Source organism: Halichoerus grypus, chromosome 4 (genome assembly GCF_964656455.1).
Source record: "Halichoerus grypus chromosome 4, mHalGry1.hap1.1, whole genome shotgun sequence".
NCBI lineage: Eukaryota > Metazoa > Chordata > Mammalia > Carnivora > Phocidae > Halichoerus > Halichoerus grypus.
In genome coordinates this window covers 160444951-160461813 of record NC_135715.1, presented here as the reverse complement: position 1 = coordinate 160461813, position 16863 = coordinate 160444951, and the positions used below count along the sequence as shown (strand labels likewise).

General features: G+C 43.8%; 1 protein-coding gene across 1 annotated transcript in view; it reads left to right on the top strand.

The window, feature by feature from the left end:
- Positions 1 to 2791: 2791 nt before the first annotated feature.
- Positions 2792 to 16863, top strand: part of FLACC1 (flagellum associated containing coiled-coil domains 1) — a 42603-nt gene continuing 28531 nt past the window's right edge. Inside the window, exons 1-4 of the mRNA XM_078070029.1 lie at positions 2792 to 3173; positions 9874 to 10033; positions 10568 to 10642; positions 16491 to 16617. Of these exons, the coding sequence (XP_077926155.1) occupies positions 9921 to 10033; positions 10568 to 10642; positions 16491 to 16617 (315 nt within the window). The 5' untranslated portion in view covers positions 2792 to 3173; positions 9874 to 9920. The remainder of the gene's footprint in view (positions 3174 to 9873; positions 10034 to 10567; positions 10643 to 16490; positions 16618 to 16863) is intronic.

Sequence of the window (16863 nt, the reverse complement as noted above, 5' to 3'; positions counted from 1 at the left end):
AGGAAACCGAGCAACTTGGAGATAATGATAAGCTCCCTGAAAGAACACTGTCTTTTCAGAGTATTCTCAGAGAGAATTCTCAGAGAAGTATTCTCAGAGAGCCACAGAAGGCTTACCCAAATGGAAAGCTTCTGAATACTCAACTGGCTGATCACACTTGTCACTTCCTGAGGGCCACAGCATCCCACAAGGTGGTGCCCATTTCCCAATCCAATGTGCAAGCTAATTTTGTTGATATAATTGGATTAAGTCACAGTTTCTCTCATTTACTTACTCAACCTCTACTCTCTTATACTGTTGGTATTCTGGCCTCTCCCACCTCCATTTCAAATACTAAGGCACATTGCTTTGGGGAACGTTACTGACAATGTTAGTAGCATCAGTCCCCTTTCTGGGTCTTTGGAAAGAGCCTTTTGCACAATCCAAAGTTTCCCTAAATTCAATCAAAGAGCAGTTGACACTTAGCCCCTAAAAGCCTTCCTTTCCTTCCCCTCTGCCGTTTTGGATCTGACAAAGTTGTACTCATGTCTAAATAGAGGAAAGGAGGAAAGAAAAATCCTAAAGTAGTGGTAATTAGTGCCAAGCCTTGGCCAAGTCAAGTGACCTCCTTCTGTGCCTGCTTCCTTTGTATCTTTGCTGTTAGCCACTCTCCCCATAAGACCCAAATCCTGCTTTTTATAAATCATGAGAAAGCATTTAGATATAAAATTTCACACAGACTCCAAGTAATATCCAATCTCTAGATAGAGATGGATTTAACTGGATTAGTCAAATCTATTCCTTGTTCTCTTTGTGACTTTTTTGCCTCCCCTTTAGTTTTTGAAGTTGGTCTTCATCTAGTCTGCCCATGGTGCTTGGAGTTGGGGCAGCCAGAGTGTAACCACAAGGCTCCCCTCAGTTGACACCCTGAGATGGGCATGAGAGAAATATGGAAAAAACCCAATTCTCCAGTGACATTGCTGAGTCTGCATCAATCTGGTAGCACTACTTCCAGACTTTGTATTTCATGAAACTAATGAACGTTTTTTATTTAAGCCATTTTCATTCAAGTGATGGCTGTACATATTTGAGCTATAACATGGTCCACCTTTAAGAAATACTGTTGTAAATATTGGTGGCGTTCCTCAGGGCTCTGTTCTAGACCCTATTTTCTTACACCGTTCCCCTGTGTGATCTCATCCACTCCCTTGCCTTTAAATATTATTTACCCTGAAGACTCCTAAAGTATTTCTGGCCCAGACTCTTCCTTTGAAACCCAAATCATGGAACAAACTCTGTAATGGACATCACCACTTGGGTGTCTCCCTGGCACCTCAAACTCAACATGTCCAAGTTGAAGTCATGATCTGCTCCTTTGAGCCTGTTTATCCTCCAGACTTTATCATCTCAATAAAATGACACTGCCATCTATTCAATTGCTTGAGCTAGAAACCCATGAATCGTTGTTACCTCCTCCTTTTCTTCATTGTGACATCTGATCAATCTCCAAGTCTTATTGTGTCCTCTCCTCTCCATCCTTACTGCTGTTCCCTCAGCCAAGGCCACCACTGTGTCTCATTTGACCACTGCCACGGATTCCTAACTGGTTTCCCTGCCTCCTGACTTGGCCTCTCCAGTTGTTTCTCTACATTGCAGTCAAAATGATCTTTCTGGGGGCGCCTGGGTGGCTCAGTCATTAAGCGTCTGCCTTCGGCTCAGGTCATGATCCCAAGGTCCTGGGATTGAGCTCCGCATCGAGCTCTCTGCTCAGTGGGAAGCCTGCTTCTCCCTCTCCCACTCCCCCTGCTTGTGTTCCCTCTTTTGCTGTCTCTCTCTGTCAAATAAATAAACTCTTTTTAAAAAAATGATCTTTCTGTTCAAAACTAGTCAAATCCCTTCTCTTTGACTCATAAGAAGTCCCTGCTGTCCATTCCCACTGCATCTGGTGATGCCCGTAATGTAAGCTTCTTTGTGCTTTTATTGAATTTATTGTCTGCTTCCACACCAGTCTCTAAGCTCTATGGAGCACAGGAACTGAGGTATATCCCCCCCACCTCACAACAGTGCTTGGTACACAGTAGATAATAAATGTGAAGTCAAATGAATGGATGAATTTATAACATTGTTTTGTAAACTATGGGTCGTGACCCATCAGTGGATCATGAAATCAACCAAGTGGATTTATAATGAGCTTTCATTTTAAATAGAAGAAAAAATAATAGATGAGAATAGTACATAATAAAGATATTATTTCATGCAACTTTTTGTTATAAATGTGTAAAATATATTTCTTATAGTGAGTTGCAGTAGAATAAAAATGAAAGCCACTTGTCTATCATAAGCAAGCATTTTTTTCTGTTATGAGAAAAAGCAGCTTTTCTGCTTAGGAAAACTTAGGAAAAAAAAATTGTCGAACTCCCTGGTGACTGAAAAGGATTCTTGCCCTAGGGGATTTGTACTTTTACAGATTTCAAAGCCTGAAATTCAAGGAAGAAATTGCCTCCTTTAGAGTTTTAGGTTTCTGTAAGCAAATGACAAAAGAACTTAAAATCCTCCACAGATCCTGCCTTGCAACTATGGTCACAGGCCAATTAAGCTTAGGAGTGCTGTTTAATTCTATTTCCTCTGAAAGTATAGCTTAAGCATATTTTGTCTTGTGTCTTGGAGAATTTGTTAACTGGCTGCTTCTCTTGGCCTTCTCTCTTTGAGAGCAGAGGGCCTGAGCCAATGAGGTGCTGCCGTTCTGTTTCCATAGCAATAAAAGAAACAAACCTTTGCCTACCACCTCCCAAGGACAAACCTCACAACTCAAGGCCCAAGTCAAGAGAGTCTGAATGGTAGGCTGGCTTTCTCCTCAGTTTGACTTTCATTGCAATATTGAAAGACTCAAACTGGACTGTTCTTAGATGGGAAATTTGTACTCACGCCAGTTCAGCCTTTGTAAAAAGCCTTTGATTGGATTCACTGAAAGTCTGTCTCCTCGCCCTACACATACTGTGGATTTTCTGCTTTGGCATTTCAATCACTTGGAATGACCACTAACGTCTTGGGTTCTGGAACCTCTGGATTTGATCTAAAATGAATGCTGATTTTATGTTGATGAGAAACAGTTTCTCTATAAAATTGTGGTGTCTTTAAGACTCTTGACTTGGAAAAGAACCACATGAGAGAAACAAATCTTTGAGCAGTCCAAGGTAAGCTCTTTGGAAAAGATGTTTTATGTAATTTTCTTTGTCTGGTTATTAGTCCAAACCTGTGACCTTTCTGAAGGCTCAGCTGGCTCACTGGTAACGACAGCGTCACCACTGGACACATTCAGTGACACGTTTACCACTGAGCCTCAGGTAAAATCATCAGAGAGAAATACAGGAAAGGAAAAGAGTAGGGAGAAAGAATCCTAAATCACACATGGGTGTGCATGCATACACACACACACACACACACACACCCCTCTATATTCTTAAAGCCATACAATGCAACATCAAGCCACTGTGAATGCAATAGTTCTATCTATGCTGATATGGAAATATCTACTAGATATCCTGTTATATAACAAGTGCAAGACATGGCATAGTGTGTAAAGTATACTCTCATTTATGTAAAAATTTTTAGGAATTTTATATATATTATATATAGTCATATTCATAGAACATTTCTGGAAGTATACCCTCAATAAAAGCCTGTTAACAGTGGTTCCCTCATGGGAGAGTACTGGAAGTAGAGGGCTGATGTTTAGCTGGTAGTATGTATTCATTGAAATATTGAAATATTGCCATACTGGTTGTATATAGAGTTGACCCTTGAATAACAATCTTGAACAACGCCAGGGGTTGGGGCATTGACCCCTGTGCAGTCAAAAATCCTAGTATAACTTTAGACTCCTCAAAAATGTTGACCTGCTGGCCCACTGTTGACCAGAAGCCTTATCCATAACATACAGTCAATTAACATATATTCTTTCTAAAAGAGTTATTTATTTATTTGAGAGAGAGAGCGCATGAGCATTGGGGAGGAGGGGCAGAAGGAGAGGGAGATTATCCAAACCCCTCAAATGTCCTCCTTGCCACCTTGGTTGCCCCAGGTCCTCCTCTGGTCCCCCAGACCTCCTATGATTAAGCAACTAAGGGTTTAATGCCCGGCACAAAAGAGTGGAGTCCTGCAAGGCCCTGTTCCAGCCCTACAGCCCACGTCTATTCTGATTGTTCAACAGCCTTGTCTTACTAGTTGTTAAATATCTTGAGTATTTATCCCCATCGGTGTTCAGCAGGAGAGGCCTTCACTTTTTAAAAGCAAAAGATTATATACCAAGGCATTGTTTACAATAGAAAAAAAAAGGAAACAACCAAATGTTCATGAATACACAACTGGCTAAAAATATAATGGGTACGGTTGTAGCATAGAAATTTATACAGTTATGATAAAGAAACAAATCTTAGACTTGTTTTATAGATTTGCCTTAATATAATTAAAATTATGGATTTGCTTTAAATTTGTTTTAAAATATTTGTTTAAACAGACAATCTGGTATTAGAGGAGTGGGCTGGGTATAGACGAATGACATTAGCCACAAATTGCTAATTGTCCAAGCTGGGTGACAAGTGAGTTCATTATACTGTTTTCCCTACTTTTGTACTTTTAAAAAATTTATCCACAGTAAACTTAAGTTTAAAAAATGATGATATGTCTATAGTTACCAACATTAAAAGAAGCTCATGACATTGTTGATAAAAAGTATATGTAGAATGTATGTATAGTTTCTTCCCATTTATGGAAAATTATATGAATCTGTTTCTTTAGTCTAGAGAGAATTCTAGAAGTTATTAACCAAAATATGTCCAGTGGTCATCATGTTAGTATTTCGGATAATTTTTACTTCCTTAGGCTTTCCTGTATTATTATTTTCTTTACAGTGAGCCTATTTCAGTTTCACACACACACACACACACACACACACACACACAAATAAACCTATTCTTTCAAAATATTAGAAATAAAAGCTTCTGTATACAAAAATATCACTAGGGTTTGTAATGTTCCTAAACTCAGTTACCAGTTTTTGAGAACCTAATGTGTACGAGGCAGTGGGCCGAGAGCTTTTCTGACATGGTCTCATCTCGTGTGCATGACCTCCCAATGAGGCGGAACTTCCACGTCCCTATTTTGCAGATGAAGAAACCGAGACCCAGAAAAGTAAAAGTAAATGTCTTGAGGTCCTGCAGCTATTAAGTAGAGTAGTAATTATGCAAAGTCAGGCCCACCTGACTCCAAAACCCAAGGAAAATCTTAGTAAAGAATGTTGTAAAAAAAAAAAAAAAAAAGAATGTTGTAGAAGAAAAAAACCCCATAATCCTGGTATTTGGGCCCAATTTTCCTTTTTTACCATATTCTTTTCTAACTTTTGTGCATATAGGTACATACTTTTACATAATTGTATCCATTGCATATATACCATTTTATATCTTTGTTCCTAACCATTTCTTCATGTTCCCACAGGCTTTCAAATAATCTGTTAAAATCTATGTAAAACTCCCATTGAGTGACTGTACAATAATTTACCAATCATTTTGGGTTTTTTAACTCTAATTTTTCATATTATCTATACCATTGTAACAATGATGACATTTTTGCAGTTCCTCTGTGGATCTCCTTCCTCCTTGTCGAGTCGGTCCCTGTGGTGAGAGCCACTCAGTTAATCAGTCAGGCCACAAATATTTATCCAGGACCCATTGTGGACAAGTCGCTGGGCCAGGCTCCATGGGGACACAGAGAATGACCTGGTGGAGTCCCGCCCTTCAAGAACCACACAGTGCGGTTGGTCAGGCAAGAAATAGAATAAAGGGGGCGCCTGGGTGGCTCAGTCGTTAAGCGTCTGCCTTCGGCTCAGGTCATGATCCCAGGGTCCTGGGATCGAGCCCCACATCGGGCTCCCTGCTCCGCGGGAAGCCTGCTTCTCCCTCTCCCACTCCCCCTGCCTGTGTTCCCTCTCTGGCTGTCTTTCTCTCTGTCAAATAAATAAAACCTTTAAAAAAAAAAAAAAAAAGGAAATAGAATAAAGAAGGGAGTTGCTGGGAGCTGGCCTTGGTCTCTCACCGTCCGCGCCAGGGACTCCTGCCAAGTCGCCCAAGCTCAGGATCGGCTCCTGTCCTCGCAGGAAGCAGATGCCAGGTCTGAAGCAGCAGCAGAGCTTCCTTCTTGCCGCTGCTACGTCCGCCTTGCAGACTCTCTCCCGAATGCTAGCCCCTGTGGCATCGCCTTCTCGGCCTGGGTGCCCCACCCCAACTGCCTCCCTGACCCTGTCGCCCTCAGATCTCCTGACTAGGCCCCCAAGCACACAGAACACAGCTAGATGTGGGGGGCCCTGTCACCCAGTCTTTAGGCGCGTGCTGTTTACCCAGTCTCTTGGCCGGGGGGCACCCTGGGCCCAGCCCTCTGGCCCAGCCCATCCGGCAGGCCTACCTCCACCTGCACATCCTGCCTTTCTCCCAAGGCCAGGTCTCCTGCCCTGGCTCCACAGCGCACTCAGCTCCCTTTCTGATGGCTACCCTCCTGACCACAAGTTCCCCAAGGGCAGGGTGCAAGCGTGCAGTATCCCGCAGCAACTAGAACGGTCCTCACGGCAAGAGCCTGTAAGTATTTTTGCTGTTATTTTTTTTTAAAGATTCTATTCATTCATTTGAGAGAGTGACAGAGCACAAGCAGGGGGAGAGGCACAGGGAGAGGAAGAACAGACTCCCCACTGAGCAGGGAGCCCGACATGGCACTCAATCCCAAGACCTGGAGATCATGACCTGAGCCGAAGGCAGATGCTTAACCATCTGAGCCACCCAGGCGCCCCAGTGTTTTTGTTGTTAAATGAGCATTTACAGGCAGCCCAGGAGTCACTTCATTTTGAATCTGTTTCTTCATCTGTAAAATGGACTCAATGTTAGGGTTACCTTTTGCTCTAAAAGTCATTAAAACATACAACTGGGTTTCTCAAGCATTGGTCACGTTACACAAAAAGGTTTGTTTCATTTTTCAGTTGATTCTTAAACAAATTTATTCCAGTGTACTATTGGAAACCAGCCACTGACTTAGAAATTTGAGTTAAATCTGCTGTCGTTGTAATCCCTCTGTGGGTCTGTTGGTTCTCCTAACATTTTTGGGCATTGGTTTTTATTTTCTATCAAATAATCCACTGATATCATTTAAAAAGTAAGTTGTGTTATGAGTTTATTAATGAAAAGTTAGCGTTTCTGCCCCCTGCCCCTCACTTCTCAGTTCTACTCTTCAGCATGCTCCTTAGGGGCAACTATTTTCAGCTCTTGAAGCTATTTCTTTTGGAATTTAACTTCATACTTCTCAATAATTTGCCCCCACTCCATTTGTTAATTTTTCAGTTTGAGCCGTTGTCTATTGACTTCTTGGTGTGGTAGATGAGGATTTGGCCCTTATATGCCCTCCCTCCGTTCCCCTCCCCTTCTCTGCCAATGTAGTCCCAATTCACTTTTTGGTTAAATCACTATTAAGTGTTTACATTAATATATATGAGTGCATACCTTACTATAACCATGTTTACTTTCTTCCATAATATTTTGTAACCTGGAGTCATTATGCGATTTTTATTTTCTTAGGTTTCTATGTTTCTATTGGTAATTTCACCTCGATTGCTCTGTTTCCTATTACAACTGCTCTGTAACAAATGACCACAAATTTAGTGGCTTAAAACAACACCAATTTATTCCCCTGCAGTTCTGAGGTCACATGTCTGAAATGGGTCTCACTGGGCTAAAATCAAGGTGTTGGCAGGACTTGGTTCCTTCTGGAGGCTTTAGCAGAGAATCATTTCCTTGCCTTTTGCAGCTTCTAAAGATGCCCACATTCCTTGGCTCGTGGCCCTTCCTTGATCACTCTTACCTCCTCTTCCATCATCACATTTTCTTCTCTGATTCTGACTCTCCCTCTTATAAGGAGGTTTATGATTACCTTAGGCCCACACAGATAATCTGGGATCATCTCCCTTCTCAGGATCCTCAACTTAATCATAGCTGCAAGTCCTCTTTTTGCACAGGTTCCAGGGATGGACACACGGACATGTTGGCAGGGAGGGCTCATCATCTGGCCTACTACATGCTCTAACAGATCTGCCAGAGGCCTGTCCATATTATCCAACAATCCACCAGGTCCAAGTCCCGAGTCTTGGGGGCCTTTGATGCGTGAATTCGTCCCTTCTGGTTTGTACCCACTTTGCAGGCGTGTAGGCTTCAGCTTCCAATGGCGTGCTGAGTGGGGGACTTATTGTGTCAAACTTGCATGGACAACCCTTGTACAGTTCTGTCTCCTCTCCCACTCTCCCTGTTCTTGTCAAATTAAACCTCTTTTAATCCTTGAATTAGGAAAAAAGCCAGTCCTTCCTCCTATGTGTCTCTTTTGCTCGCACACAACTACCACACTCACAACACTTATGACACCAGATGTATGTGGGTCTTCCCCCACCAAGCAATTCTCTACAACATCAGCTGGGAGTCCTATAATTTACCTCAATTCTGACACTCTACCTGTAGGTAGCTCCAGATCCCACAGGTAAGGACTCAGTCCCGCAAGACTGCGCACCATGCCCTGCCCCGTCCGCCAGAGATACCAATTGCAAATCCATGTTGTCATCTGTGCTTCTGACCCATCAGTTATAAATCAGAGGTTCCCATGACCCCTTCCTTAGGTGCAGTTAATTTGCCTAGAACAGCTCACAGAACTCAGGAAAAAAAGTTACTTGCATTTACCCGTTTATTAAAGGATATGATAAAGGATACAGATGAACAGCCAGATGAATCAGTACAAGCAGTAAGGTCTAGGAGGCTCCCAAGCGCGGGAGCTTCTGTCCTCATGGAGTCTGGGTGCATCACCCTCCCAATGTGAATGTGTTTGTCAACCCTGAAGCTCACCGAACCCCATACTTCTGGGAGTTTTATGGAGACTTCCTCATGGTATGATCAGTTATTAACTCCATTTCCAGGCCCTCTCCCCTCCTTGCAGCATGGGGGCAGGGACTGAGGCTGAAAACTCTTAACTTTTTAATCATGTATTAGTTTTTCTGGTGACCAGCCCCCATCCTGGAGCCCACCCAGAGTTGCCTCATTAGAACAACGATGCTCCTAGTGTTCTTATTACTTGGGATTCACGAGGGTTTCCTGTGTCGGGAACTGGGGGCAGAGACCAATATATATTTTTTTCTAGTATCTCACAATCCTATACTATCATTTTAGTGGCGTTCTGGAAAATAAAGAAGATAACAAGTGTGGTCAAGCCTCCCTGCTTATCTGATAGTTGTCTTCCGTGCGGACATTTATAATAGGGATTTTTTGGTTTTGTTTTCATGGAGCCAAGAAGGAAGAGTTTTGATCTAAATTTGGGCAGGTGAACAGGAATGAGAAACTAGGACATTCACTTGTACTGTAATTTGAGTAACAGAGTTAATTTTCTAGGAAATTCTGTGCAAGACCTACTGTAGGAACTTCTCATTTCGGTGAGAGCTAGTGTAGCCTGATGGAACAAGGGCTTGGGAGTCCAGTAGACTTGTGCTTATTTCCAGCCCTGCAACTTGCTACCTCTGTGATCATTCTGAGCCTCAGGATCTTCACCTGTAAAATTGGGATAGCAATAATCGATCATTTGTTGTGCAACTGGCTCACAGTAAGCACTCAATGGAGGCAAAATTTAAATTGCTTTAGAGTCAAGTCTACGGGGTACCAAAGGGTGAGATGTTATTGTATAATCAAGACCTTACACCAGATCAACAGCTTCCAGAATCTACCATCTGTGATTTGGGCCTTTGCTGGGTCCTTCCTAATTTGTTTCTAAATGTTTTTGCTTTGACTGTGAATGGTGTAACCCTCTGCTGTTACTTTCCAACTTCAGCAAGAGCCTCCTGATCTAGTGGCCAAGACCACCTCTGACCTCCTGCCATGTACCCCAACCCTCTCATCTACTGCACCTGCTGGGACCCCTGGAACTTGGGACCACGGAAGCTAATCAAGACCCCTCGGCCACCAACCAAGACCTCCATAGGGAAGCCCAAGTAAGGATAATAAGGATGGAGTTCGACCTGGGGACTAGGTTTCCATTTGTAGGCTTTTTTCTCTTACAATATTTCCAGTCAACTAGGCAACAAAATCCCAAGAAGATCAGAAATCCTAGCTTTCCACAGCTTTTCCAGCCAACCTGTTGGCAGCACATCACTCTTGCCAGTCCTCCTTAGGCTCAGTGTCATTTTTTTTCGGTGTCATTTTAAATGAGGAAATCTCAGAGTGAGTGCAGCAGGGAAAGGGCGACTTCCAACCAAAGGGCCCCAGAGCCCCCCATGGGGGACGAAGAGCTTTGGGAGCTGGGGGTCAAGCTATGCTGCCAACCCCGGGTCCCCTGGGAAGTGAATCTCCTCAAGTAAACCTTCTGCTAGAGACTCCCCAAGACCTTCCTGACTTTAAAGATTTTAGCAGTTGGAGCATGTAGTCCAATTTTGGGTCATCATGGCCATGTACCTAATCTGGGAGTGCTAAAAGGGGTTTCTGAATTTCTAATTTTCTCCCTTCCATTATTTATTTTTCACTTTCAGGCTAACTCCTCTTCCTCCGGCTGCAAAAAAACAAAGTTGTGTTCAACCAACAACAAAACCTGTTGTTGCCCCAAAGTGAGTATTTTTACATCCATGGGGGCAGGAATTACCAGAATCCGCTATGATTTCCCCCACACCTCAGATCCTACATGTAAATTGTGTGACCCTCTGCACCCACAGCTTTCCAAATCTCAAGAAATGAGCTCTCAGTTAGGGTGCCCTTGAGAGCCGCTATTTCCTGCCCTAAAAGGAAACAATATGTGATGCACATCATAGGCAAAGAGCCTTGGGGAGCCTCCCTGGCATTTATGGTGGTGACTCACTTTTACTGGTTACTTTTCTACATCTATGGTTTTCTGTAGATTGCAGATCTGTTTTTACTCAAAAATTAAATTTTTATCCATATTTTGTAAACTTAGAAGTATAACTTAGTTTTAGGCCTTTGCATGAATCTTTGTATTCAATGTCTTTATTTATTTGGAAAATATTTATTGAGCCCTATTATTTTCTGGGCATTATTTCAGGTGCAAGGAAACAACAGTGAACACAGCAGAGTCTCTGCTCCTAGAGCTTACATTCTAGTGGGGAGAATAGATTTATACAAGTTCATACACCCAATGCATCCAGGGCTAGGTAGGAAATAACACAGGCAAAGGGAGGTGGGGATGCTGAGGGTGGGGTTGTGATTTTATATAGGGAGCTCAGGGCAACCCTTGTGTAAAAGGGACAGCAGAAGCCTGCTGATATCTGGGGCTAGCACTCCTGGCAGAGGGAACAGCAGGTACAAAGGCCCTGAGTGGCAACCCGTTTGGCACATTTGGTCTTTTCCAGGAAAGCATAGAGGCCCATGTGGCAGGAGTGGAGGGCGTAAGGAGACAGTGGTGGGGAATGAGGTCAGAGAAGCAACGGAAAGGATGAACGTGGGTGGCAGAATAATGGCCCCCCAAAGACATCCACATCTTAATCCCCGGAAACTGCCATTATGTTCTGTTACTCCTCAAGGGGGAATTAAGGTTGCAGATGGAATGATGTTTGCTAATCAGCTGACTTTGAGATGGACAGATCACCCCGGATTATCTGGGTGGGCCCAATGTCATCACAAAGGTCCTTATGCCTGAAAGAGGAGATGTGATGTGGTCGTTGGCTTTGATGGAGAAAAAAAGGCCACTAGGAACACAGGAAGCTTCTAGGAGCTGGAAAAGGCAAGGAAACAAATTTTCCTGTGGAGGCTCTGGGAGGATTATAAGCTTGTCAACACCTTGATTTTTAGCCCAGTGAGACCCATTTCAGACTTTGGCCTCTAGAACTGTAAGGTAATGAGTTGGTTTTGTTTTAAGCCACTGAGCTTGTAGTAATTTTTTGCAGCAGCAATAGGAAACTCATACAGTAAAGTTTGGTGGACAGTGTAAGGACTCTGGCTTTTACTTCCAAAGGGACAGTGTATTCGCTGCTAGGCCTGCCATACCAAAACAAACAAACAAGCAAGCACACAAAAAACACAGACTGTGTGGCTTACGCAACAGAAATTTATTTTCTCACAGTTCTAGAGGCTGGAAGTCAAAGACCAACGTGCCCACAGGGTTGGTTTCCTCTCGGGACTCTCTCCTTGGCTTATAGATGGCCACCTACTTGCTGCCTCTTCATATGGTCTTTTCTTTGCGGGTGCACATCCCTGGTGTCTCTCTGTGTGTCCTGACTCTCTTCCAAGGACACCAGTAAGGTTGTATTAGTGCCCACCCTAAGGGCCTCATTTAACTTAATCCCCTTCTAAAGGCCTTGTTTTCAATACTGTCACATTCGAAGGTATTGGGGGTTAGGGTTGCAACATATGAAATTTTGGTGGACACAAATTTTCAGCCCATCATAGATGGGAAAACATCAGAGGATTCTGAGAAGATTGACATGATCCAACTTGCATGTTGAAAGGACTGTTCTGGCTACTATGTCGAGAATGGACTACAGTGACCAAGGGTAGAAGCAGGGAGGCCAATTACATCTTATCTGGATGTAATTCCAGGTACCCAAGCAAGAGAAGATGGTGCTTAGACCTGGTGGGGAAACAGCACAGGTGGGGAGAAGTGGTTGCCTTTGAGATATATTCTGAAGGTAGAAACCGGTAGGATCTGCTAATGGGATGGGTGTTAAGTACGAGAAAAAAGCAAAAGGAGGAGTCAAGGATGACTTCAAGATTTGGAGCTGAGCAACAGGAAGGATGGAGTTGCCATTTTCTGCAACTGGGGAAGACTGCAGGAGGTGCACATTTGTAGGGGTTTGAGCATAGAAAGTTCCAGATGCCTCGTACTATCCAAGTGGCAATGTCAAGTAAGCAGTTGGATATGTGGGTCTGGGAGAGAGGTCTGGGCTGCAGATACACATTTGACAGTCATCAGCATATATGGGATACCTAGAGCCCTGGGCCCAGATGAGATCTCCAAGGCAGGGAGTGGAGCCAGAAGTAGGAAGAGGTGGGAGAACAGAGACCCAGAGCACTCCAGTGTTGAGAGGTTGGAGAGACCCCAAAAAGAAGACTGACAAGGAGTGGTCAGTGAGGTAGATGAAGAATCATCTACCTGGTGTCCTGGAAGCAAAATGACAAAAATGTTCCAAGAAGGAGGGTCTAATCATCTGTGTCAGATACTGCTGATAAGTAATTAAGATGAAGGCTGAGATGAACTATTGGATTGAATGGCCTGAAGTTCACTGGCGACAGTGAAGAGGATTGTTTCAATGGTGGAGGTGATAAAGTCTGATTAGAGGGGGACCCATTCATAGCAAGGGATCAACTGAATGGCCGTGTAGGTGAGCTGGTTCCTAGTGCCTGTCTTCTGTGTGCTAGCTAGCACTCCTGGCATGATCGCCCCTGACGGCCTTATCTGACCCCTGTTCATAGTCAAACTCAAGGCCTCAGTCTCCCAGTGCCTCTTGTTGGGAGCGACCTCACTCATATCCACCCTGCCCACCAATTAGCCCCTGCTAACACTGTCCTAGTCCTGCTTTGCAATATGGTGAGGGACACTTTGTGGGTACTTTTAAAATTCAAAGACCTGGTCACTGTATTTATAACTTTCCAGTGAGACCCTGCTGGAGCTCCACATCAGCCAGTCTCCAAGTCCTGCGGAGTTAGCACTGAGTGAGGCTGGGAAATGGAGCAGGGGGGGACCAGGAGGGCCTCACTCTCAGGAAGGGGCTCAGGTAGATGTTGACATGACCTACAAATGGGAACATAAAGAATCTGTTCACCGGTCAACTTTTAACTTGGGCCTCCAGCCTCAAACACACATCTCTATGAATTACATCCTTTCTGCCAATCCTATAATTTTCTTGCAAACATACAATGTACTTTTTGTATTTCAAAAGTTTTAATTCTTACATGTGAACTCTAACACAATTGTCATAACCTTGTTTCGGCAATTTTTTTTTTTTTTTTTAATATATCAGTCACCTTGAAAAATGGCAGTAGGCAGACTGCTCTCAATTCCTGGGAGACACAGTTGGCAAATGCTTTATCTGCAATTTTTATAGCACTTAACTTTTTCTTCTTCTATTTTCAGTATTTATGTGCCCCCCCCCCTTTTTTTTTCTCTTCTTAAATAAGAAGTATCACATTCCATTTCTCTTGGTATGGAGCACTGTGGTTTGCATACATTAACCACTCATTGAATTCATTAAATGAGAAAACGTGAAGCCCTTTGACTGGCATCAATAAAGTCTCAAAATTTGGTTAGTGTAATTGGAGTAATCTGAGTAGGTTGACAAGGAAAAGCAAGAGTCAAGGAAGAGTCATTCTGGACCGACCACACCTTTTACTTTTCAGACAGTGAAATACAATCCCAACAAAATAAGTGCCCATAAGCCACACTCGGACCCTTGGAGCAGTTCTGAAGTGAGTGCAATGTTGAGGAAGGTCTCTGTTTGCGCTCAAGGAGATCTACCAACAACAAAAAAAGACATAAATTCAATCCATGGTCAGCTTTTTAAAGACCCAGGCTACTCAGTGATTCCCCCACCACCATCACCCCAAGGCTTTCCTAAATTCAGAGTAAGCAAAAAAATTTGCATTGTAAAGAGTTTCCGGTTTATGGATGGGAGCATATGGTTGAGAGTTGAGTTGTATTTTAAGTGGCTTTAAATCTTTTTTAAAAAGATTTATTTATTTGAGAGAGAGAGCACACAAGCCGGGGGGAGGGGCAGAGGGAGAGGGAGAAGCAGACTCCCCACTGAGCCGGGATCCCAACGTGGGACTAAATCCCAGGACCCCGAGATCATGATCTGAGCCCAAGGCAGACACTTAACCAACTGAACCACCCAGGTGTCCCTTGAAACTTAATTTTTAAAAAAGATTTATTTATTTTAGAGAGAGACAGGGGGTGGGGGCAGAGAGAGAGAGAGAATCCCAAGCCGACTCCCCACTGAGCACGGAGCCTGACTCAGGGCTCGATCTCACGACCCTAAGATCATGGCTGAGCTGAAACCAAGAGTCAGATGCTTAACCAACTGAGCCACCCAGGCGCCCCAGTGGTTTTAATTCTTTTAAATTTAATTCTTTTAAATTCTTTAAATTTAAATCTTTTAAATACATGTAAGTCCCATTGTATTATCTTTTTTTAATTTAGATTTTTTTTTTTTTTTTGTCAGTGAGAGAGAGAGAGCAAAAGCAGGGGGAACGGCAGAGGGAGAGGGAGAAGCAGACTTCCCGCTGAGCAGGGAGCCCACTGCAGGACTCCATCCCAGGACCCTGGGATCATGACCTGAGACGAAGGCAGACACTTAACTGACTGAGCCACCCAGGCATCCAGCCCCATTGTATTATTAGTGTATATTGTGCATTCATGCCCATTTTTTATCACAAAGAGTAATGTATTTGCCAGTTAAAATAAAAGGTTGGTGGTCGTATCTGGAGTTGACAGATCCTTGGGCTGGTTTTCTCAAGAGAGTTTTCAATGCTTCTCTGGAGGCCCCTTTTCGGGGTGGGAGATATAGGATCAAAACCAGACTTTATTAACCCAGGTGGAACTGCCTCCACCAGGAAAAATCCTCCCAACCCTACACCCCACACCCAGCAGACTTGGGAAGAATCTCATCCTGGTAACCACTCCACGCCCTTAAAGATACTGTGTTTGAGCATGGGGAAAATGGAACTCCTAAAGCAGGCTTCAGTTGTCTCTCTTCACAGCAGTTGCCTGAAGGAGGGGTAGAGGGTGGGGGCGGGGTGGGGTGTGTGTGTGTGTGTGTGTGTGTGTGTGTGTGTGTGTGTGTGTGTGTGTGTTGAGGCAGAGGGAAGAGGCCCTGGCTTCATATACCTAAGCCTAACTATTCTTGTCAGCATGTCGGAAGCTTGTTACTCGTATTCCAATCTTTCAACCTTCCAGGTGAGCTCCCTTACAGCTACTCTTGATATGTGGACACCTGATATGTTCATGTTTCTGCACCTGAAAACAACAACTAATTATGACCAGGATTAACACCGGATCTCAGAATAGTAACCATTTGCTTATCCTGAATTCACTTCACTGACTGTTTCAGGTCCCATATCACCAATTTCTGGTGCAAATAAGAAAGGCTTTTGTGAAGACAATGTAAATGTCCCTCATGGGTGCATTTGAGATTATGCACCATGGGAGCCCTTTGGATTCTCACGCCAAGTCTGCTGGCTCTTATTTTAGGAGTGGTTCTAATAGGCGTGATTAGTCAATTCCCCACTTTTTTACTACCTGCCTTTTGATCACAATCTGTATGCCAATGATCCCTGGACCGTTGAACATTCCCTAGTCCCTGAGTAGAACACTTTGAGAGCTGAAAGGGGCCTCAGAGATCATCCTGGTAATGTCACTTTTTACAGATGGGTGGGATCAGGGTGTAGCTTCTAAGCTTCGACCGTTTCCTTGCTCCCTGGGTGCTTTCTGAGCACGCCTTTCTCTTGCAGAGTGACAGTCGATTTAGGAAAACAAGAGGAGAGCGACACATTACCTAATGTGAGTAAAAACAGCAAGAGGACCGTGGGACTAACATTTATTGAGTGCCTGCTGTGTGAGGGCATAGGCCTTTTACACGTACCTACCTCATTGAATCTTTGCAATGATCCTCTGAGGAGGGGCTATAATTACTGCATATAACGTAGCTGGTAAGTGGCAGAAAAGCTGGAACTCAGGTCAGCCAGACGCGAGAGAGGGCGTCTAATTGCCACGCTCTACTGCCTTGTGTAGGGCAAGGAGAGTGTGCCGGGGCAACCAGGTCCAGGCGAGGGTCCAGCTCATGCCCACATGTCAGAATCCTGCTGCCACACTTGGGAGCCCACA